The sequence below is a fragment of the Amblyomma mixtum genome, chromosome 3, assembly GCF_055824585.1.
Source record: "Amblyomma mixtum isolate Tamu chromosome 3, ASM5582458v1, whole genome shotgun sequence".
Classification (NCBI taxonomy): domain Eukaryota; kingdom Metazoa; phylum Arthropoda; class Arachnida; order Ixodida; family Ixodidae; genus Amblyomma; species Amblyomma mixtum.
Genome location: NC_143014.1, coordinates 168,271,727 through 168,295,680, shown reverse-complemented (window position 1 = coordinate 168,295,680; position 23,954 = coordinate 168,271,727). Strand labels below are relative to the sequence as shown.

General features: G+C 48.7%; 2 protein-coding genes across 8 annotated transcripts in view; one reads left to right on the top strand and one right to left on the bottom strand.

Annotated features, from left to right (window-relative positions):
- Positions 1-23,954, bottom strand: part of LOC149352643 (phosphatidylserine lipase ABHD16A) — a 103,159-nt gene that overhangs the window by 63,764 nt on the left and 15,441 nt on the right. For 4 of the 6 annotated variants that reach the window (XM_089581840.1, XM_089581843.1, XM_089581842.1 and 1 more), the window contains exon 1: positions 1,565-1,769. The exons of the other annotated variants lie outside the window; for them this stretch is intronic. In XM_089581840.1, the coding sequence (XP_089437966.1) occupies positions 1,565-1,639 (75 nt within the window). In that variant the 5' untranslated portion in view covers positions 1,640-1,769. Of the gene's footprint in view, positions 1-1,564; positions 1,770-23,954 lie in introns of those variants that run through there. 6 annotated transcript variants of the gene reach the window in all.
- LOC149352644 (uncharacterized) lies at positions 1,768-22,457 on the top strand. 2 transcript variants are annotated; one of them, XM_089581838.1, is made up of 3 exons: positions 1,768-2,456; positions 2,547-2,792; positions 15,693-19,637. In XM_089581838.1, the coding sequence occupies exons 1-3, from the start codon at positions 2,423-2,425 to the stop codon at positions 17,792-17,794; spliced, it is 2,382 nt and encodes a 793-aa protein (XP_089437964.1). In that variant the 5' UTR covers positions 1,768-2,422; the 3' UTR covers positions 17,795-19,637. The 2 variants fall into 2 exon arrangements, with proteins under 2 accessions (XP_089437964.1, XP_089437965.1); XM_089581839.1 differs by adding an exon at positions 21,972-22,457 and having other exon boundaries at positions 1,944-2,792; positions 15,693-15,922.

Sequence of the window (23,954 nt, the reverse complement as noted above, 5' to 3'; positions counted from 1 at the left end):
GTATGTCTTTCAATATACCTTTTTAGGAATAATTAAGATCCACAGCAACCACAGTGATTTATAACCACACCTTACTGACTCATGTTTGCTTCTATCAATGCACAATCACCAAGCCCAGTCACGAAGTACAAAATACAACAGCTGAATACGTCACTGCATTCAAACACTTTTCTAATTTGAGAAATGTTACAGTCCGTAAAAGAGGAAGAAAATATAACCTGAAGAAAATGGGAATGCAGCTGTAATAAAGTTTATCCTAATTCATGTAATGAAGTTCATTCAAATAAAAATCTTACTTTCACTTTTTTTTTCTTTTTTTACAGGGCTTATGATTAGTTCTCTAAGCTTCTTGATGCTTCAAGACCAAGACTGTAAACGCTATCAAACTCCGAAACGCAAATAGTTCGCACAAAAAGTGAAAACTTCTACACGGACATATCAGGATATGAAAACAAGTACTATGTCACATATACTCCTATCAGTTACTTCTAAACAATAGGTTAGTGCTCGCAGATGTATACATATTTTACTTTCTCAGTGAAAAAACAAGAAAGACAAAAACGCAACTTCCGAGCGGCATCTAGGCGTACACATTTCAACTCGGGGCGCAAACAACACACAGGCCACTCAAGATTAGGCAGATAAAACGAAAAGAGCGGGCCGAAGATTTCGCTGAGATATAACTACCAGCTGATACATATACTTCGATGAGCGATCTACAAGATTAAGGTGCGTCGTCCAACTCGGTTCTCATAAAGCCAAGCCTACGTCCTTGCACGCATAGATACAGCGCATGAGAAACTCTTCATGTGTATGACCCTGAGTGAACCCCAACCGAGAAACTAGTTTCCTGGGAGCGCTTTTCTTATTCGTAAGATAAGGAAAACGGAGGGTCGTAATAATACCGGGACATTCTGTACTAAAAGCTGCAATTAAGTTTTTCCTCAACATGGTGACAGGAAAAAAACCACGACGCTCGAAAATCTTCAGCTGCAATGACTCACAAGCAACGCCACGCTTTTATAATCGCGTATCTATCGCGATCGAGTTAAGGGCTATCGCACAGACCTTTTAGTTCCTTTTTGGCATGCATAAAATTCGCAACCATCGTAACCCACCGATTTTATACCGATGGATCCAACGCGAGCAAACAGCGTCCCAGACGCTTGAGAAGGCAGCCAAACTCACTCCACTGTCTCCAGCTTTGTGACTTCAACAAAAGCAAGGCCCCTATTTATAACCGAATATGAAGCTTCCAGTCGAGTCAATTTTTTGTACTGAATGAACGCAAAAAAAAAAAAAAAATCCTTAAAAGCACAAGCGCAGCGTCCGAGACGCGCTAGATTTCCGTACAGCCTTCCAGACGCACAAATAGCCAAACTCACTTCGCAGTCTACATTTCTGAGTTCTACAAAGGCGAGGTCAGGCACATATAACTGGATATTTCGATTAATTTAGTACCGCATGGATGCACCACAGAGATTGCTTAAAACGACGAACGCGGCGTCCGAGACGCGCTCGATCTCTGCGCTACCGAGGCACTACAGAATTTAGTCCAACTCACTTCACGGTCAGCAGTCTTGTGAATCCTATAAAGGCGAGGCCCGTATATATACTTGAATATGAAGCTTCCAGCCATTTTTATAACTCACTGGCATTTAACTCAAGACACGACAAAAGGAAACCCCGCACCCAGCAAAGGTGCACTTCGCACCCGGTCGAACTGAACCCTGCCAGTCTCTGCGCGAGCCGACTCACATGAGTAAATGAACTGCCTTCTTTTTTGTTTGTGCGGTTCAACCCATCCGGGTCCTCCCTAGGTTTGACTCCGCCCCTTAGAAATCCCTGTCCCTAGGGGTAATTCTCTTCCCCTGTCTACATTTGTTTGTGTTTTTTGTCTAGCTGAAATAATATTTTTTTTTACTATATTTACAAACAATGCATTTCAGAACAATGCTTATTACTTTTATAGAAGCTTTTTACAGTTTTTTTTTTCATGTAAATTGAATTTGGGCTTTTATTTGTGCATGATCACGTGACTTCATTGTTTTGCACACTTCGATATTCTAACGGTCCTCTCGTGTCCGTTGTGCGAGCGTCTTCGCTGGTCTTTTAGGCTGTGCAATTGCTGTAGGGCTGATTGCACTGTTTTATTACCTCTTTCTGTCGCAGCTCCGTTGAGCTTTCTTTTGGCCGTTGCCATATTCATAGTTCCTAGTTGTTAGCGCAGTTGCGCGTTCTCTGTTTCACGCTGTTTTATAACCGCTTTGTTCAGTAGCAGCTCTGTTGCGCTTTCTTTTGGCCGTTGCCGTATTCTGTGTTGCGCTGGGTGCGCACTTTTCTAATTGTTAGCGCCGTTGCGCATTCTTTATTTGGCAATATAAATTGTGTTTGTGTCTGTCGATGAGGTGCCCTTGTAGGAATGGAGGGACCAAGTGCACCACCCGCCGAGTCACCTGCACCACCCGCCGAACCACCCGCCGAGCCATCTGCACCACCCGCCGAACCACCCGCCGAGCCACCTGCACCACCCGCCGAGTCTGAACCTGCGCCTGATAAGTATCTGTGCCCAGTGTGCCAAGCTGAGTTTGCTTTTGAGAGTTCTCAAAGGAGGCATTTGCGAAAACAGCATCCCGAAGCTATAAGCTCTCTTTGTTTCGCGAAAGGCTCCTATTCTTGTGACCAGTGTACTAATGTAAACTTTGCCCGCCGTGGCGAATTGTTGCAGCACCACGAGCAGAACCATGGGTTCGTGTCGAGACTAAGTACGCTTCAGTTTTCTTCCTATTCAGGTGAGGAAGATGCACGCGTTCTTGGCGTTCTTTTTTTTGTGCATGCACGAATAAATGTTAGCTTGCGTAGACCGCTCGCGTAGTGTTCTGCGGAGGAAAAGGGAGCGAAATTTTGACAGCGCTTCCAGGTACTTACATGAACGACAGAGGTCAGTGCATTGCGAATTGCTGGGTAAAGCAAGGAATAAGCACAGCAAGCGCAGGACGACTCCTGGTTAATGCTATTTGCAGGCACAGCAGAAGCACAGGATGCGTAAAAAAAAAATATCGTGAGAAATGCATACAAATAAGAAGCATTATGCGCCTCATTGCTTCTGCTTATCTGTTGTTTATAGCTCTCTCCTCTGTAATTTTAATGCGCAATGTGGAGCAACAGTTTACCTCTTCTTTCTGTTTCGGCAAACGTGCAGTATTCGAGGGTGAGAACTTGGACACAATGGAGCTACAAGCTTGCACGTTCTTGCTTAGAACTGGCGAAATGATTATCTTTTCTTTCTGTGAACAGTTCACGTAAACTGTATTATTCACTAAGAAGTCATCAGTGCTGTCTCTGTGCTCTCAATAAAGGAGCATGGCTCCTTTCTGCATGATATTTATATTGCATGTGCAGGGTACTAGTGCAAATACAAAACTAATTTTAATGCGCAAACCTTGCTTGCCTCATTGAGCGAAAACTCGTTTGTGTGTGTGTGTTAACATTCAATGGTACCTGTAAAACATGGCATTCTCATGCAACCTGGCAGGTAGCACTTAAATTAATGATTGGCTGCGGGAGCAACCTACGAGGCAGGTGGCCCACCTACATCACACGACCTTGTGGCGTCCTCAAACCCACCCATTGCAAACTGTCCAGTGGGAAAGGTCCCAGCTAAATGAAAGACTGGTATTTGGGAAGAGCAACGTGGGTCATATAGAGCTGCCGCTGGGGAGCACCTGCCATTGCAGGGCAGAGGCGTATGGCTTATCCGCTGCACCACTGCAACAGGAGGGGTATGAGGACTGTCAGGGATATAAGAATCTAAAATAGATAATGACCTTTTGCATATACGGGAATTAATCCACATGCTATCGCGTCATACCCTTCTGGTGGAGTTTGTTTCCCCTCCGATTTTTTGTACTGTAATTTGAAATGTCTTCGTGTGCAGCCATTGTTAAAATTCCTTATTGTCTACAGTATTGTGACCGTCAACACAGCATTTCCTAGCCTGGGGTAGCCCGCAGTTGTGTCATTGCAATAGTCCCTGACTTCAACACCTGTATTTGTGGGGCTTGCTTCGCTTCCATCAAGTACTGGTTCAACTGCTTGTAAAAAGGGTCTGCACCGGTCATGAACACGGTGTAAAAATAGTTTCGGTGTTGACATTGGCTGTCTGCCACTGCGGAGAGCGCGCATAGATCATGTTTGCCCTCTAGTATATGCGCACACTGGCGCGGGGGCTCAGCGCAGTGGTGGCCATTCACTTGCAGAGTGGCGGACGCAGGTGAACGGTTTGCACGGCTTTCGGTCCCATTTTAGGCTTTGTTTTTCGGTGTTTTGCACTGCAAGAGTGCATCACAAGGTGTGGACGTTTAGGTTCATGCCTTCGATGTTGTCGTAGGCACTGTGCGCGAACAAAGTTTGGTAGAACTAGCTTTTGTGTTGCGGTTTGGGACCAGCTGCAGTGATTGTGCAAACCCACGTGGTGGTGTGGGCTCACACCTTGGACGGCTGTTGCGGCCTATGTACATGGCAGCAGAAGCTGACCATACGTGATTATACTCCAAGTGCAGATCGGACTACCAGAGTTGTCCAGACCAAGTGTCGCTCTTTAAAGCTGCGTTTGAGCCCGATCGCCTAGAACTTTGGTTCTAGGCGAGGATAGGAAATAAATATCCCATCTGCCCTGAACAGGTAGGATAATTCGATCCGGTGACCACATCTGCGCAAAGCATTTTCCCGAGCTTACACTATAAAATCGTACTATGCCAAGTTTAATGGCAAGGCAATTTTAAATGCACCCAAGAAACCGATCCTTTTGGCTGATGCTGTGCCCAGTATTTTTCCCAGATGTCCCAGTCTGACAAAAGAGGCAAGTTCAAGAAAGCCTCCTAGATTGGATTGTTAAAACGTTTATTTGGGGCCTGCAGTAGAGCGCACGCGCGCTTCGGACGGGGCCTATGTCATCCTCTGGGCACCGGCCGCGCGGCCTGGGTCCCCGCTCGCCGTTGCCGGCTCGCTGGGTCCCTGCTGGGCCAGCGCCTCGATGACCTGCTGGACGGCCCAAAGTTGTTCCTCTTGTTTGTCGCTCCCTGCGGCTGCTTCCAGTCGTGGCGGGATCCTCCCAGACTTAGCTTCTTCCTGGTACTTGCTGCAATTCCACAGAATGTGTGCGAAGCCGGCCGTCTCCGTTCGGCAGACTCTGCATTTGTCTGTCGGGTGCGTCTCAGGATACATTCTGTGCAACAGCGACAGGCTGGGGAATGAGCCCGTCTGTAGCTGTCTGAATAAAACGGCTTGCTCTCGACTGAGCCCCAAGCAAGAGGGTGGAAGGGTTCTGCGAGCTAGGCGAAACGCCTTGGTTATTTTGTTGTATTCGGTCATTCGGTCCTTGGTGCTGAACCACAGCGGCCAGTCGACCAAGGTGCGGTCCGTTAGCGCGCGCGCCTCGGCGTGTGCCGTCTCGTTGTGGTTGGCGTTGCGGTCTGACGCCTTGCCCGCGTGCGCCGGGAACCACTTGATTCTCACTTGTTTGCTGCCATCGTCGTTCTTGGTTTCCTGCAGTATGCGCACCGCTTCCTTCGCTATCCTGCCTTTGGCATAATTTCTCACCGCCTGCCTCGAGTCGCATAGCACCGTGTGGCAGTCGCGGTCGGCGATGGCCACCTCCTCCGCTTGCTCTGCCTTGGGGCATCTCGTGCTGGTGGTCGTGCTAACGGTGCCTGTGTCGTCGACGACGACTGTCGTGAAGCCGTGTATCTTGGCGTACTCAGCCGCGTCAACGTAGCGTGCGTGTGTGTCGGCCGCGTGCTGGTCTATCAGCGCCTTGGCTCTCGCTGCTCTCCTCCCTTTATTATACTCCGGGTGCATGTTGTTCGGTACCGAGTCCACTCTGATGTTGCGCCTGATCTCATCGGGGACGGGGAGCTGCGTCTGCTCCCTGCCTTGATATCCAATTCCCAGGTTGTCCAGGATTTTCCGGCCGGCCTTGGTCATAGACAGTCTTTCGAGTTGTGCGGCGCGTTGGGCCTCCGCTATCTCCTCTAGCGTGTTGTGCACCCCCAGCTGCAGGAGGCGTTTGGTGCTCATTGTTTCGAACAGTCCCATTGCCGTCTTGTAGGCTCTATCTTGTTTCTCTCGGTCTTCTTCCACTTGTGGTAGGCCGCCACGTACGCTACGTGACAATGACGAACGAGTAGATCAGTCTGATGAGGCTCTCTCTCGTCATTCCGCTTTTCTTGTTCGTGAGTCGTTTGAGTAGTCTCGTGGCGTTCGCCGCTTTCGCAATGAGTCGGGTGACGGTCTCGCCGTTTCTGCCATGCGTCTCGATCGTCATTCCCAACACTCTGATCTTGTTGACTCTTGGGATCGCGTTTCCCTCTCTGGTCTTGACTTTGATTGCCTCGTACTCTCTCGGGCTGCTCTTTGGTTTGCGGGACCTTTGCCGGGCGGGTCTTGATGGGCGGGTAGATGAGGAGCTCCGGCTTACTCGGCGAGCATCGGAGCCCCGTTCCGTCGAGTTGGTCTTCGATCGCATCAATGGCCACCTGTAGAGTGGATTCGATCTGGGCATCGCTACCTTCTTCCACCCACAGCGTTATGTCGGCGGCGTATATCGTATTTCGGACTTCCTTGATGTTCCTGAGCCTTTCGGCCACTCCTATCATCACGAGATTGAAAAGCACCGGCGAGATGACCGATCCCTGAGGTGTGCCTGTGCTTCCCAGCTTCTTTTCCTGTGCTTGGAGGTCCCCCCGCTCTGAGCTTGGCCGTTCTGTCCGTGAGGAAGTCTTTGATGTAATTGTATGATTTCTCTCCCATGTTGTTTCGAGACTTGGGATAGGATCGCCGAGTGCTTCATCTTGTCGAAGGTGTTCTGCAGGTCGAGTCCCAGTATTGCTTTGTTGTCGCCGGTGTTGCCGTCGATGATCTGGTGCTTGAGTTGTATCATGGCGTCTTGGGTACTTAGATGCTGCCTGAAGCCAATGATTGTTTCCGGGTAGAGATCTTCTTTCTCGAGGTATTCTTGCCACCTGTTGAGCAGGACATGTTCCAACACCTTGCCCACGCAAGATGTGAGCGATATGGGTCGGAGGTTATCCGTGTCGGATAGCTTGCCCGGCTTGGGGATCAGGATGATCTTGGCCTTCTTCCACTGCGTCGGCAGCGTTCCCGTTTTCCAGCATTTGTTGTAATAGCTCGCGAGGCTTTCTCTGGATTTGTCGTCGAGGTTCTTAAGCGCCTTTTTGGTGATGCGGTCCAGCCCGGCCGCCGACCTGCTGTTGAGGTCCTGCAGTGCCGTGCGATCTTCTTCTACGTCTATATCTCTGTCGAGACGGGCCTTGGGCAGCCCCCCGTGGCACTCTGTGGGTGTAGTTGTCAGGTATCTGTCGCTGATGCGTTTCGCCACCTCATCAGCGCCGTGTTTAGTGACTTCTCGATGGATGAGTTTCGCCAGTCGGTCCCTTTGGTGTGACTTAGTCTTGGTTTCGTCGCGCAGATGCTTCAGCAAGTTCCATGTTTTCCTCTTTTGCATCTGGCCATCGGCGGCGTTGCATATCTCGTTCCACTGTTGCGCACATAGCGTGCGACAGTGGTCCTCGATTGCTCTGTTGAGTTCTGAGACTTTCTTTCGTAGCCTACGATTAAGGCGTTGTTTCCATCTGTTGAGAATGGACTGCTTGGCTTCGATGAGGTGGGCCACTCGGCTATCCATTCTGTTCGTTTCGAGGTCTGTTTCTATGTCCTTGGTTGAGTTTCGAACGTCTTGGAGGATCTTGTTGGTCCACGTGTCGATGTTGTCGATTTCGATCTCTTCCGCCTCCTGATTTCTGTTATCTCTGAAAGCGGTCCAATCGATCCACGTATGTTTCCTGACGTTGGTACTGCTCTGCTCCGGTATGACGATTTCCACGATCATGTGGTCGTTGCCGAGGTACACCCCCGTGTTCCTCCACGTGATCGTAATCGGTTCGTTGTTCTTGACAAACGTGAGGTCTGGGCTGGTATCTCGGGACAGAGTTGCCAATTCTCGTTGGGTAAGCCGGGTCGGTTATGAGGGTATAGCCGAGTTCTGCCACGTCTTGGGATAGGTTTCTGCCTTTCGCATTGCTCTTGACGTAGCCCCACGCCGGATCCATCGCATTAAAGTCGCCGCATGCGATCAGCGTGCTCTGGCCGGCCGTCGTGCTTGCCTTGTGAAGAATGGCTTTCAACTTCTGCAGTCTCTGCGATGGGTTACTGTAGATGTTCAAAATGAAGATGCTGTTTTTTCTTTGCTTGGTCGGTATGAGTTCAGTGAGCATGTGTTCGATCCTGACGTTGCTTAGCCGGTGTTCGACGAAGGTGTGTCCCTTCCTGACCAGGGTGCACAGGCCTCTGCCGTCGGGCGGGCCCGCGTGCACCCTGTAGCCGGGGAGGGATGGCTTGTCCGTTAGTGTTTCTTGGAGCAGGAGCACGTCGGGCTTGCGCGCCGCGTGCTCGATGTGTTGCTGGACGACTGCCCTCTTCTTGACGAAGCCGCGGCAGTTCCACTGCCACACTGTTATGCCTGTGGAGTTGGAGGCCATGATTGTCCTGTTCGGAATTCTCCGAGTTGCTGCGCTTGGTTGACTTTGCTGCTGTACTGGCATGAACAATGGGTTGCTTAGTGTTAGTTGCACACTGCTTTCCAGATTGCTGAGTCTATTGACGTTCTCCGTTTGGAAGGCTTCGATGGCTTCCTTCATCGATTTGATCAGATCCTCGAGGCTGTTGAGTTTGGCCTCGACGTTGTTGTTGCTGCTGTCTGTGCTGCAGTTGCTCATGTTGTTCTTGGTCTTGCGCGATTCGACGGCCCTCTTCTTCGTTGGCGGCTCCTTGTCTGCGCCGGCCGTAGTTTCTTCGGCCTTGTTGTTGCCGCTCGGGCTGGATCTTTGCTGTATGACGTTGCGGAGGGCGTTGCGGATCTCCGCGATTTCCTTGGTGAGGTTGTTGATGGTGGCTCGCAGGGTCGCGTTCTCCTTTTTCAGGGCCTCGTTGATCTCTCGTTCCTTGGTTGAAGCGTTGTCTTCTGTTTCGGCGTTGTCGCTCGGATTGGTCTTCATACCTCGTGCGGCGTTGACCGAACAGACTCTCTCGCGTGACGGTGATCTTTGGGTTTTCGTTTTTCGCGCGTCTCTGCTCTGGCTCCTGCAGCTGCTATTTCTCGACTGCGCACGGTTTCTTGATGGCGTTCTTGACTTACGGGCAGCTGGCTTGTCGAGTGACGGGAAAACGCTCTCCGATGGCAGCTGGTGGCTGACCTTTCGGCGCTCCCACTGACGCTTGCGAACGACGTAGGGAACCTTGTACCTGGCTTTACATTCTGTGTCGGCGGTCGGGTGAGCGCCGCCGCAAAGTTTGCATTTGGGGGTACATTTGTGGTCTTCCTTGGGGTTCGCTTGGCCGCAGCCCCTGCAGATCCGGTTGGTTGGCGTCGGGCACACGTCCTTGCGATGCCCGACCCGACCACACTGGTGGCAGACATCGACTTGCTTTCTGTACAGGTGGCATGGTATGAGCGTGACACCATATCGGACAAAGTTTGGTACCTTTGGTCCTCTGAAGGCTACTATGGTCGTGGTCGTGTTGCCACCTAGAAAACGAAATGCCACCTAGCCTCCTAGAAAACGACAGTCTGCGAGACTGTGGTGAAGCCCGCCTGACGCTGGCCGTCCACTGACGTCCCTGATCCCCACTTGTAAATAAACCCGTTCCCGTCGTCACAACTTCGTGACAATATTTTAGGAGTCAGTATAGTTATTATATATGCTCTCAGCATTCGTGTGGATGGATGGGAAAAACTTTGCAGTGAATGCATTTCCTTAACGAGCTCGGAAGGATCGCACGGCATCGTCCTCGCTGCTGCTTCACCCATTCATGCAGTCCCAGCAAGTATAACACGAAGTTGCCCAAAATTATTTGGTGTCAACAGCAGTTTCAATCCTTCGGTGCCTTGCTGCACTTAATAAAGCGCACATACTACATGCCGCGGCACCAAACGATTGCTGAGCACCTGCATTATAGCTGCCGCAGCTCGGCGACTAGACAAGCCTCCATCGTATGGTGCCACCTGCCTGCGTTCGATTGAAGCGCAAGGAGCAGCGAACAAGGTCTGGCCGCTCCGCCGGGCGCAGTGTCAGCACCTTAATATATTCTTACACGTTGGTCGCGGAAATCAAGATGTCGGTAGTCATTGGATGACTGACTCAGCAAGCACTTCTAGAGTAGATCCAGTACGGCTGCCAACTTCAATAATGTTAGATTGTTTTCTTCGTTGTCTGTCTAAGGGCATTGTAGTTCAGAAATGGGGGGAAAATCACGTTTCACCCAATCTTTCAGGAGCATATTCGAGGTGTAAATATTTTAATAAGGTAAAGTCCGGTTTCACCCAAACACGAAAAACCCTATGTGTACAGGGTGGCCAGTTTTTCTAGCACCATCTCCCCTCTGACCTTCCCAGCATATATGGACCTGATCATCACCAGCTGATTTCCTCCTTTGCATTGCTCCTGAGGCTTCCTTCACTTCCTCTTTCTTTACTGGCGGGATGTCAGTGCTGTGCACTACTGCCTTTCATTATTGTCCTGATTCCATTGGCTACTATATAGTAGAACTCTGTGCCTACTTTGGAAATGACACTGCCCTCTCTCTCTTAATGAATACATCTGTTTTTTCTCTCTGCCTAGTTTCCTCTTCACCGGTTTTAGGCTATCTCCATTCTTGAGAACTTGCTCGATTCTCTTGTTGTGACATGCTTGTTGATGCAGGGTGCTTTAATACCTGGTGTTGGGCAAGACTGTGGTCTATTGGTGGCCGATGCATGACAGCGTGAGCGCTGCATCGTCGTCTTCCAGCTCAGCCATGTGCCACCTGGCAATACTGTAGTCTAATACAACTCAAGTCTGGAGCGAAGCTTCGCCCACATTCAGGACCTTTGCAAAGAATTCTTCCACCACTAAAAGTAATCTGTTAAAACTTTTCTTCTCACCTAAAGAAAAAGCCGCTTACAAGAGAAACAATTATATGCTCTAGAATTTCGATCCCTGGCTTGTTTGCTGTACTCATATAGTAAAAAGTTCCACTTTTTACTACTGGGATTGGCCAGTAGAGTCGCGGATCGTGGCCCACTGCTAGCAGCTGCTTTTTTTTTTTACATTTTGTCAGACTGTATGTGGCATTATTTCCCCTTCCGAAAAAGAGAAGCATTGTTGTGATGCCGACAGCCTCGCGGTAAACGTAAGTTTAATACCGAAAATAAACGTTGGGGGGGGGGGGGGGGGTTAGCAGAGCATTCCAGCTGAAGCACGTTACGACTTCCACATGTTTGCCATTACCGTGTATACAGTGATGTGATAGCTGCGCCAATTGCGCCGATGTGCGCCAAAAGGCAAAACCTGCTACATCCTGCTACATTTTTGTTATTCTGCGCCAAAGCTGCGCCAAACGCATATTTTCACATTCAAACGCGTATTCTAGTCATTTTTAAATAAAAGTTCCAGTGAATTCCTTGTTGTCCATTTATAACTGCTGTCCTATAGGGGCTTGGCGGCTATAACACAGGGCTGATCTATACTTGGTCGCATAAAAGATTACATGACACTGAAGTTCTAAAATTAGTTATTTGGGCCAACATATGATGTTTCACAATTGCCTCTAATTTAATTAAATTATTGCCAAAACCACGATCTGATTATGAGGCACGCCGTAGTGGGGGACTCCAGAAATGGACCACCAGGGGTTCTTTAATATGCACCTAAATCTGAGTACACGGGTGTTTTTGCATTTTGCTCGCATCGAAATGCCCGTAACATCCTATTGAACAGCACCTTTTTGTTCCCAAAGGTTTCCTCCTTATTTTACTATTTTACTTCTCACAAAGTCAATTTTTTCACTTGGCAATGAGCCTTGAGCTGCTCCAAAAGCTTCTTTCCCTGCTCCAAAATTCCCTTTTGGCTGCTCCAAAAAGCTGCTCCAAAATGGCTTCAGCCAATCACATCACTGTGTATAGAACGGTTTAAGCCGTACACAACGCGCACAATGTCTGAGCTGTCTGCATCGCAGTTGCACTGCATTGTCTGGAAGCATTTCATAGTCGACATCGTTAACGCACTGTAACATTCTCTAAGGGCCAAAATAGCGGCATAGCAGTTCCTCAGACAAGCCTTGGCAGCTGACAGGAGTCCATGTCGAGATTTGGTCACCGGGTTTGTTGTCAACCTGGCAGTGGCGAAAGTTGCGCTTAAACTTCGCATTACCGCCAATTGCAACCGTCTGTAAATTTTTTGCCAGTGAGTGCCCGGATGTGCGCCCACCGAATTGTGCACACGTGTGCATACACATGCTTAAGCGCCCACATGCATGGACACACGCGCGTGCATGTACACACACACACACACACACCACGGAAATTTTTGAGAAAGGAGACTAAACTGCTAACGCAGTAACGAAACCACCTACAATGCTTTAACCGTAAGTGGGAATCGAGCCAGTGGCGGCGGGTGCAACAGAGAAGCTTCTTTTACTGATGCCGTAGGCTACTCGGCCATCTTCAAAGATTCTTTTTATTGTTGCCGCATGGAATATCGGGAACCTCCCTGACCTTGTCTTGCTTTACTTGATTGGGTCGAATTCCGCGACCTCGGCACACGGCCTCATGCCACTATCACTTCCTTGCTCTGCCCGCACATAAAAATTCCTGAAGGTGCACACGTCAAGAAAGGGCGATCAGTCAGGAGGTTGAACTTTCGCAGCATAAACGTTCGGAGCTAAAATGAGAACTGTTCTGTGAACAGTGACCTCGCCGAAAGTGGCGATTGTGCGTGTTTATCAAGCATAGAGCTTCTTCACACGCTAAGCAGTCTTATTAGCAGGAAATGTTCACACGGAATTCTGGTGTCCTTCATTACTGGCACAAATCTTACAGTGTAAGGCATGACCTCAGTGTCCTTTTTAAGAGACTGCTGAAGTGAGCTATGTCTGAAACGAACATAGCGCCACAAATAATTTCGTTGTTCAATAGTTCCTCCTTGCTTGCAGATGTAGCAATTCACTGATCATGGCACAAACGTCCGCTTGGCTCGATGGCATGTCCTAATACGTAAAGTCGACGTTTGAGGTCTAAGAAAGGTTTTTGGGGCCTATTGAATGTACATCCTCTGAACTTGTCTTACTTAATATAAGGCCGTCAGCAAAGGCTAGGTAAGGCTGCACATAGAGGAAGTAATAACCGATCAGAACCTTTGTCAGCTGCCTTCTGGAGAAGCCGTACAGGTTCTAAGGAAAAGCGAATATTTAGGAAATCGAGTGTGTCAGCACAAAATTCCCTCGCGACTGTACATAAAAGACAGATGAGCATTTAGTCACGTAATAATTATTAGCACAGCTGCCAGGAAGCGGTGGCTTTTTGGGTTTCGAAAAGTAAGTCATGAAACAGGTTAGTGGACAAAAACTGCACGAAAGACTCACCATACTGTATCAAGGTAGCATGAAATTCTGTCCACGCATGGGCTCCCTTTGAAAGCGACCCAGAAAAGTAACAAAGATTCTATTTAACGAATTTACGATCGTCCCCTTGCAATGCACCAATTGCAACATCTTCACAGTGCAACGTCGCATCTAAGACGTTGCAAGTTTGTGTCCGTACAGACACGAAGAGCCCCCAACCAATGCAAGCCTGCTTTTTTATCATATTCTTTTCGTCAGAGCAAGAGACGAAGACGACATCAGCATAGGACAAAATCTTAATTTTACACTGTACTAGCGACAAGCCACGATTAGCTGTGTTTTTGAAGAAACTGAGCTATAGGTGGTCGAGATAATGCGAGTTACAAAGGCGATGTAGAGCAGGTGATGAAAATAAAATATTTTTGGTAAACTCTCAAGATGTATGCTGCAGGTGTGCCAGAGTGGGTGGGGGGGGGGGGGGGGGTTGTGACTGGCAAGCCGCTTTTGGGGTGACAGAAAGATGTCTTGGCTTTATATACCTGCAAATACAAGGCAACTTCCGCTCATAGTGGGCGCATGCAGTGGTCCTGACGGCGCCCGCGTAAGCATTTTGGGCTGGAGAAATTCCCGATTGACACGAGCTTCAAGAGAGACCTATTACTCGCCTGACGGGGACTTCGAAACTGCTGAAACTGAAAGGTTTTGTAGATGAATAATCCATCACCTTTTCTTTTTATGTAACTCATCAGATAGTCTAATATACATAGCTGGTGTACACTAATTCTGAGTTCATTTGATTTCGCGGCTCTTGTGTAAATTTAAGTCTTTTTGCCGCGAACAGTAAAACATCTCGCAGTGAGCAAATTTTGCAGTGTTGTTTTATATGCTGATATCACAAAGAAAAGTAAACAGCAAAACAAGGTTAAATAAAAACCTACGTTCAGAATTTTTTATAGCCTGAACCCGTTTGAACCGGTTCGACGCTATCCGGAGCGGTTCGAACCGGAACGAAATGTCGCTCCGGAGCCGAACCCGGAAGTGAACTGAACCCAAAAAAATTCCGGTTCGGCACCCTGGGCGGAATTATCTGGTGAAGCGCTGCATAGGCTTCCTTCTGTGCTCCTATATTTGGCAGCAACGGCGTGGCTACGACGGTCAACTAGGTTGACTTATAAAATGAAACCAAGAAAGCACGAGGTATACAGGTCTGCAGTCTCAACGTTTGGGGCGATACAGCATACCCGATCGCTAAGTCCAAGAAGAAGGACGGCGGGATGCAAGACTCGAGGCAGCTTTCTCACATGACGAACCTTTGTGATGTGCCTGCTCTTGTCCAGCCACTTCAGTGCGGAGAACGCCGAACACTACTGGACACTGAAGCCATGCAGTTACTTTGAGTCATGCAAATGCTATCTTCACCAGTAATGTGTGAGGAAATGCTTTTTTATTCGCTTGGCTTTAAGAGAGGTGCGCAGGCGAATGGATAGAAGTTTACGTCGAGCTACAACGAAGTTACGTTTGCTCTGCAGAGCTAAATATTTTAAGTCATTGCAGGCCTTATTCTGCTTGATAACTGGTTTTCGGTCCGGTATTAGCTGTTTTCGCCAGGTTCTGATTGACCAGCAATAGTAAAAGTCAGGTAATATGAAAAATAACTGCATGATTTTGCCGATACCTTAGCGACGTTTTATCCCTTTCTAGGATAGGTGGTGAAAAAAATGTACATGTTGAAGCTCGTGGAAGCGAAAAATAGAGAAAAAACTACTCAAACGCTCAAGCGTGGCATACCCAAGGCACACGGTACCGGCTTTTGCCTACACAACGAAAGCCACTGCTGACTCCAGCAACGCCGCATCTCCGTGACGTCACAGCCTGACGCTTGTCTATAGCTTGCATTAGGTTGCTAGCCTTGTGGAATATATGGCAGCCATGCCTCACAAAACTGTATTGAATCGCTTTTAAAGGGCAAGGTAGATTAAAGTAGTAAATATTGGAGCAGTTACAGTGCGTCATCCATGAAGTGTTAGCAGAACTTGGGGCAGGTGGGCCTCATGCACTAAGAGTGATTTACCCTTGAGCGATCACATTTGAGAAGTCTATAGCTAGTCCATGTTGCTCTGATGGCTGCCTTACATCTTGAAACACTTCAGTTAAATTGTTGGAAACATAGCAAAACAAGTTTGACCATTGTGTAATATGTCTCCATTAAATATGTGCATTTGTATTTTTGTTTGTAGATTTTGCAGCATGGAAGGAAATGGAAGAAATGAAGGAGCAAGTCCAATTCACAGCCACTACTGGACCAAAGCGTTTGCCCTCAGGAGCAACGAAGAGGTACCTGTTTTGCCACAGGTCAGGAATGGAGGTGAAAACTGGAAAAGGAAAGCGGCAGCCAAAGTTAGTGGGCAGTGTGAAGTGCAACAAGCACTGCTTTGCAACTATGGCTGTCACGCAAGAAGGTGAGAAAGTAAGTGTTGAGTATCAGGCGGAGCACTACGGCCATGAGAAAAGTGTGAAGCATCAGCGCTTGACATCCACTCAGAAGAATGCCATAGCAGCAAAACTGAGCCTAGGAGTTCCTAGTAAAAGGATTTTGCTAGATGCACATGCAACTGGTGGAGATGAATTGAATGTGCTCCACACTTTGGACAGGCACGATGTTTATAATATAAGGCGAAAGTTCCATATTGGAAATGAGGAGCAGAAAGACTCAGATGAGTTTGTCAGCATGAGTATGTGGATTAATGAGCTCGAAGAAACCTCAGTTTTGCTCTATGCTGATAGAGAGTTGCTTACGGAGCAAGGCATAGGGAAGTTTAAAATGGCTCTCATGAACAGCACTCAGAAGGAATTCCTGCTCGAATATGGTAGGAAGAGTGTTTGTATTGATTCCACCCATGGAACGAATTCGCACGGTCTTCATCTGACAACACTGCTAGTAATTGGCGAAGACTGGTCAGGCATTCCATGCGCGTACCTTCTTTCAAAAAGTACCACAGAAGAAACTATGGCTGCTTTTTTTCAGGCAGTCAAGGAGAGACTTGGTGAGGCACTTTGCACTGAGCTCTTCATGTCAGACGATGCGCCAGCATATTACAATGCTTGGGCAAGGGTAATGGGGAGCCCCCAGAAACGCTTGCTCTGTACTTGGCATGTCAAGCGTAATTGGAACTTGAATATCAGTAAAGTTAGTGGGAGACAAAATCAGAAACTTGTCAAGGAAACTTTGCACACTTTGATGGTTTGCGAAAGCGTAACAGAATTTGAGGGTGTCCTTGAGAAATTTCTGGCGTCAAAGTCTGTGGAGGAGCTCAGAGCCTTCATTGAGTACTTTGAGAGGGTGTATGCAAAGCGGCCAGAGCAGTGGGCACTCTGCTATAGAGAACGCAGCGGTCTCACAACTAATAACCATTTGGAGAGCTTACATAATGAGCTCAAGACGTTCTACATGGACAGGAAGCAGTGCCAGAGGTTAGACAAGCTGTTGATTACTTTGCGGAGGTTGACTAATGAGCGGCTCCTGAAGCAGCTTGCTTCTGAGGTGAGGCCCAGGGCAGACCACCGCACAGCTGATAACTTCAAGAAGCACTGTGCAGGTCTCACGATATCGAAATCCAGCGTTAGCAGAGCACCTCAGGATGGTGGCTGGCTTGTGAAGTCTGAATCTTTGCAGCAACATCAGTACACAGTTTTCAAGGGGAGCGCAACATGCACAGGTTGCAGGAAGAGCTGTCATGAATGCCGAATTTGTATCCACATGTTCCATTGTACATGCGCTGACTTCAGGAACAGCTTGAATTTGTGCAAGCATATTCATGCTGTTGCGCAGTGGGAACTAGAACAAAATTCTGGGTTTCAGTGCCCACCTCATGAAGATGAAGCTCTTCCCTCAACTTCTGCGCAGAGTAGTTCATTCCCACTGGATGAGCCTCAGGCGCTTCTTGCTAGCATTCAGGCCGATTCTAACCCTCAGTCACTAAGTTCGTTAATGGAAGACAGTCGCACTCAGGCTATAGCTCTTGTACAGGACCTCATGAACATAGGGCACGACTTGGCTGATCCATCACTGGCACTAGTAGTCAATAAGAATCTTCATAGTGCTAGGCAAGCTGCAAAGCAAATGTTAGACAAGCAGCCATCACTACTGAAACACACTGCTAGTAAGAAAAACCTGGAGAAGCAGCCAGATTATTGGCCCAGAAAGCCCCGCACCTCTGCATCTGCTGCGTCTACGCGCTTTCCTGCACCTACGGTTTTGCAGCAGCACTACTTAAAACATATGCTTCTGAATGATGCGGAGGTTCCCGTCATTCATACCGATAGCGACCATGAATTTTAGTGTTTGGTGCAGTTATCGCACAGGGTGCAGGAAATGTAGTCCATTGCTTCTCCTCTTGGCTGCCCTTATTAAGTGTACTGTAGAGTGCTGCTTGGAATTGTGCTCAGTGTCAGGTAGTGGTGTGGTATGGTATGGTGTAGCGTAGCATGGATGGTGCGTGAGTGAGAGGGACCTCCATTACTGATCCTGTAGGTTGCCCTTGTTAAGTGTTATGCATAGTGGTGGTCTCCTCTAGATGTCAGTAGTGTGTGTGTGCCTAAACTAGTCATCTCTGATCTGTAGAGTGCTGCTTGGAATAGACCTTTCCACAAATTGCAGTGCCGCGCCATCCCCTAGCGGATCCGTGCAAAGCATGATGGGAGAAAGCAGTGATTGCCTCCCGCGTCGGCTGCTGTCAAGCGTGTTGCTGTGTTGTGCCGGCGTGTTCAGGCGTTGTGCGTCTTCTCGTGCGCATTGTTGGTTGCCTCTTAGCAAAATGTTGCAGCGCACTGCTGCGGTGGTTATTTATTAGTCTGTCTAAGGGAGTGCTTGAAGATAGTATTACAGCAATGAACATCTACCGCGTCAGCATGAAATTTCTCAGGAGTGCGCCGATGAGCCAAGTGCACTCATACTGTTTACATCGTTGCGTACGAACAGCTAGTGTTCGTTTTCATGGCATAAAACGCAACCGGCGCTTTAGTTCTATTAAACAACCTGTTTTCTTTTTTACCGGCCGTGCTTGTTTACGCAGTGCGATAATGTGTGGGAAGCGATGATGTGATCGCACGCCCGAGAAACACTTGACAGCGGACTGTTGACATCGCGCAGGACGGGCGCTTCTCGCTTCTTGTCCCGGCTTTCTCCGACGTGACCAGTACTTTATTTTAAACTACTTCATCCAGAAGTATGTTTGACGACCGTTCTCTTTAATTGAAACGGCCTAACTTGTTATCCACAAGCTAGCGACGGCGACGACTGCTGCTGGCTGTAAAGCACGGCGTGGCAGTTTTGGTCACACCGGCGTTTCCCGTTCATCTTATGCGTGCCCTGCGATGTAAGCAATAGTTGATTTCAGGTCACTGTTGCCAAAACTACACTCAGTGACCATTTTCATTCGCTAAAGCTTGTGATTCGCTCTTAACAACCGCCGCAATCACAGATCCAACCCTGCGGACCCGCTAGGCTTAGTCGTCGCGGAAGAGAGTCGTCCTCGACGGAAATTAATTTGGCAAGCGCTTGTCGCTGGGGGCTGTTAAGGTGTGCACATGTGAAATATAGCCGTTCTTTTCACTCATTTAGAAGCGCGAACATATTCACATCGCCGCCTCATCACTGTGCTTTTGCTCAGCCGCCGACAAGGCTGACCGTCCGCCGATCGGATTCGTCGATGTCGTTGGCCTGGAAAACTTGTCCCACTGCAATCATATCATAGTAAACTAGATATTTCACTATAATAACATGCTGCTGTTGAGCGTGATATATATAGCGTCGTCGGACTAGTGTGACCGTCGTCGTACACTGAAAATGAGCTGAGGCTTTCGAATGAGTTTGGAAAGTGTCATGTAGCACCGCGTGCGTCCGTCGAGTCCGAATGTCATTCCAATTCTCGAATGTAATTCTACTCGGATGTCATTCGAAAGTTCCCGTGTAGCACAGGAGCGCGGCGCTCCGTTTTCCCAGAGTGCCTTGCGCGGCCGCTTGGTGGCGCTGCAGAATTTGTGAAAAGGTCCATTGCGCTCAGTGTCGGGTAGCGGTGTAGCATGGATGGTGCGTGAGTGAGAGGCGCCTCCATGCTCCTCCTGTGTAGGCTGCCCTTGATAAGTGTTCTGCGGCGTAGTCTGTTATGCATAGTGGTGGTCTGCTCTGGATGCTGGTAGTGTGTGCGTGCCTAAACTAGTCATCTCTAGGTCTGTAGAGCCGCTGCTTGGAATTGCGCTCAGTGTCGGGTAGCGGTGTAGCATGGATGGTGCGTGAGTGAGAGGCGCCTCCATGCTGCTCCTGTGTAGGCTGCCCTTGATAAGTGTTCTGCGGCGTAGTCTGTTATGCATAGTGGTGGTCTGCTCTGGATGCTGGTAGTGTGTGCGTGCCTAAACTAGTCATCTCTAGGTCCGTAGAGCCGCTGCTTGGAATTGCGCTCAGTGTCGGGTAGCGGTGTAGCATGGATGGTGCGTGAGTGAGAGGCGCCTCCATGCTGCTCCTGTGTAGGCTGCCCTTGATAAGTGTTCTGCGGCGTAGTCTGTTATGCATAGTGGTGGTCTGCTCTGGATGCTGGTAGTGTGTGCGTGCCTAAACTAGTCATCTCTAGGTCTGTAGAGCCGCTGCTTGGAATTGCGCTCAGTGTCGGGTAGCGGTGTAGCATGGATGGTGCGTGAGTGAGAGGCGCCTCCATGCTGCTCCTGTGTAGGCTGCCCTTGATAAGTGTTCTGCGGCGTAGTCTGTTATGCATAGTGGTGGTCTGCTCTGGATGCTGGTAGTGTGTGCGTGCCTAAACTAGTCATCTCTAGGTCTGTAGAGCCGCTGCTTGGAATTGCGCTCAGTGTCGGGTAGCGGTGTAGCATGGATGGTGCGTGAGTGAGAGGCGCCTCCATGCTGCTCCTGTGTAGGCTGCCCTTGATAAGTGTTCTGCGGCATAGTCTGTTATGCATAGTGGTGGTCTGCTCTGGATGCTGGTAGTGTGTGCGTGCCTAAACTAGTCATCTCTAGGTCTGTAGAGCCGCTGCTTGGAATTGCGCTCAGTGTCGGGTAGCGGTGTAGCATGGATGGTGCGTGAGTGAGAGGCGCCTCCATGCTGCTCCTGTGTAGGCTGCCCTTGATAAGTGTTCTGCGGCGTAGTCTGTTATGCATAGTGGTGGTCTGCTCTGGATGCTGGTAGTGTGTGCGTGCCTAAACTAGTCATCTCTAGGTCTGTAGAGCCGCTGCTTGGAATTGCGCTCAGTGTCGGGTAGCGGTGTAGCATGGATGGTGCGTGAGTGAGAGGCGCCTCCATGCTGCTCCCGTGTAGGCTGCCCTTGATAAGTGTTCTGCGGCGTAGTCTGTTATGCATAGTGGTGGTCTGCTCTGGATGCTGGTAGTGTGTGCGTGCCTAAACTAGTCATCTCTAGGTCCGTAGAGCCGCTGCTTGGAATTGCGCTCAGTGTCGGGTAGCGGTGTAGCATGGATGGTGCGTGAGTGAGAGGCGCCTCCATGCTGCTCCTGTGTAGGCTGCCCTTGATAAGTGTTCTGCGGCGTAGTCTGTTCTGCATAGTGGTGGTCTGCTCTGGATGCTGGTAGTGTGTGCGTGCCTAAACTAGTCATCTCTAGGTCTGTAGAGCCGCTGCTTGGAATTGCGCTCAGTGTCGGGTAGCGGTGTAGCATGGATGGTGCGTGAGTGAGAGGCGCCTCCATGCTGCTCCCGTGTAGGCTGCCCTTGATAAGTGTTCTGCGGCGTAGTCTGTTATGCATAGTGGTGGTCTGCTCTGGATGCTGGTAGTGTGTGCGTGCCTAAACTAGTCATCTCTAGGTCTGTAGAGCCGCTGCTTGGAATTGCGCTCAGTGTCGGGTAGCGGTGTAGCATGGATGGTGCGTGAGTGAGAGGCGCCTCCATGCTGCTCCTGTGTAGGCTGCCCTTGATAAGTGTTCTGCGGCGTAGTCTGTTCTGCATAGTGGTGGTCTGCTCTGGATGCTGGTAGTGTGTGCGTGCCTAAACTAGTCATCTCTAGGTCTGTAGAGCCGCTGCTTGGAATTGCGCTCAGTGTCGGGTAGCGGTGTAGCATGGATGGTGCGTGAGTGAGAGGCGCCTCCATGCTGCTCCTGTGTAGGCTGCCCTTGATAAGTGTTCTGCGGCGTAGTCTGTTATGCATAGTGGTGGTCTGCTCTGGATGCTGGTAGTGTGTGCGTGCCTAAACTAGTCATCTCTAGGTCTGTAGAGCCGCTGCTTGGAATTGCGCTCAGTGTCGGGTAGCAGTGTAGCATGGATGTATGCTGCTCGAACAGTCGTCTCGAGGTCTTGCTGTGCCATGTACCTGGATAAGTGCTGTGCCTGGCACAACCAGATGCAGCATTTGTGTGCCTTTGATTTCAGCAGGTACTACAAGTATACAAGTATTTTAGAGGCCTTACTGAACGCAAATGAGGTGTGTCCGTACCTTTCTGTGTGGCGGGGTATGATCATTGCTGTTCAGTTATTCTCGAAAGTGATGTGCTTTTTTTATACCAGGAGTCCGGCACACTTCTGAGGGGCGTGCTGTCCACCTGGCTGCAGATAGTAGGACATGCCCAGACATGTATCCTTTGTCCAATGGTGAGTTTGGGAACCAACATCTTATGTAGAACAAAGACTGGTTAAGCCAAACCAGCACACATTTTTCTCTCGGCAGAACCTGCCTGCTAGAGAGCGCGTATCCCAGGTGGCGGATAGGGATGCTCCTATCACAGTCAGGCCCTGCTCCTCTGCAATTTGTCCAGTCACTTGCAAGACGCTGTTAGCAGGAAAAACTGTGAAAAAACTTTGATTCATTATGCCTGCATTAATTCCCCATGACTGGCAGAGGAGCAGTTGAGGCTAGGTGTGGTAAGAGTGGTGCTTGCACCCGCGGACCAACAGGTGTTGATTTCAGCAGGATCCCGCCTACTTACCAAGCATGCACCAGGAGGAATCTGCAAATACATCTATGCAAGACAATAAACTGTTTTCGAACTGCTATGCTAAGTGGCCTTGTGCATCTTTTTTGCCGCAAGGCTGAAAGACAGAGCTATATGTTAAGTTATGAAAGAGCAATGAAGCCAACGAACTTGATTTTGAGATGTTGCTAGGCAAATATATTTCCTATGATACAGTTGTGTATGGCAGTTTGATGCACTGCAGAACAAAATTTTGTGATGCACTTGGAAGGTTCATACCTTGAGTCAGCTAAGATTTTCATAACCATGTCAGTATGTTGGTTCACGCATCAGCAGGGTAGTTGAATTCTGAAAGTTTAGCTGTAAGATTTTCATAACCATGACACTATGTTGGTTCACGCATCAGCAGGGTAGTTGAATTCTGAAAGTTTAGGTCCAGCACCGCAGTTCTATAACCCTTTTAAACAACTTGGAGCAGTTGAATTGCAAATGAGTCGTTGCTACACAGAAACTGAAGTTAAGCACATTCCAAAAAAGTGGTCTGGATGCATTGCAAGCTAAAATTGTCTATGAGGTGGTACAGTACTTTACCCTTGCAGTGGCAAGCTGAAATGCCATGTTTTGGTCCATGTGATGCTTACCTTTGGTCACCTGAACGATGCACAAGCTTGTCCGTCCGGAGAGACTTTGTGACCTTGGATGTCGTCGGTAAATCGCAGAATACCAAGATATTGTCCATTAATTGTTTTCCCTTAGCGTTCCGACAATAATTCTTGCATGCAAGTGAACAATGGAGAAATTGTCTTGCTGTATACCATCATTCTTTATTCAACTTTTACTGCTTTCTCTGTGGAGTTGCACAGCTACTGTAAATATCTTTCAGTACTTTCGCATATGACTCTTCTGCACCTTGGTTCCGCAATGACTTTTGACTGCTTTATAAAGGGGTTGGTTTCGCTGCATCTCTATACCAGCCGGTTGATAGTGCAGACATGATCTATGTATTGTCAAGCAGTGTTGTGCGGTACATGGCTACAAACCGTGGTATCCTACAAGAACGGTTTGCTCAACGTACAGTATGAAAAATATGAGTGGGGAACACAGTTGGAGCATTCATTTATTGATTACTCCGTTATTTGTGACAAGCGCAGTTTTTCTCTCTGTTTAACTGGTTTTCGTCTGCGCCTACAATATCCCAATGTCGTTGCGCAATTTAGTAGAGAAATAACCAAGAAATTTGCAATTTTCTGCTTGAAGTTTGTTCCCTCTCATATATTTCATACCTGTACTCTCTTCACCTTCAAGCCTCGTCTCTCGAGTTCTGGGATGCAACCCGGGCACCACACTGCAAGAGGCAAGTACCTCAATACATTGACAACAGCAGTGCAATATTGGAATGCTCCCATGCAAATCTGGGCTAGCACGACGGGCAGTGAAAGACGCAAAATATCAAGCGCCAAAAACTACTCAATTTATGCAGGCAAAGCAAAAACGGCCACACGATTGCAAAGAACGAGAGAGGTGCCTCCTTTTTTTTGCTGCAATCCATAAACTGCACAAGTTTAGCATTGGGTAGCGG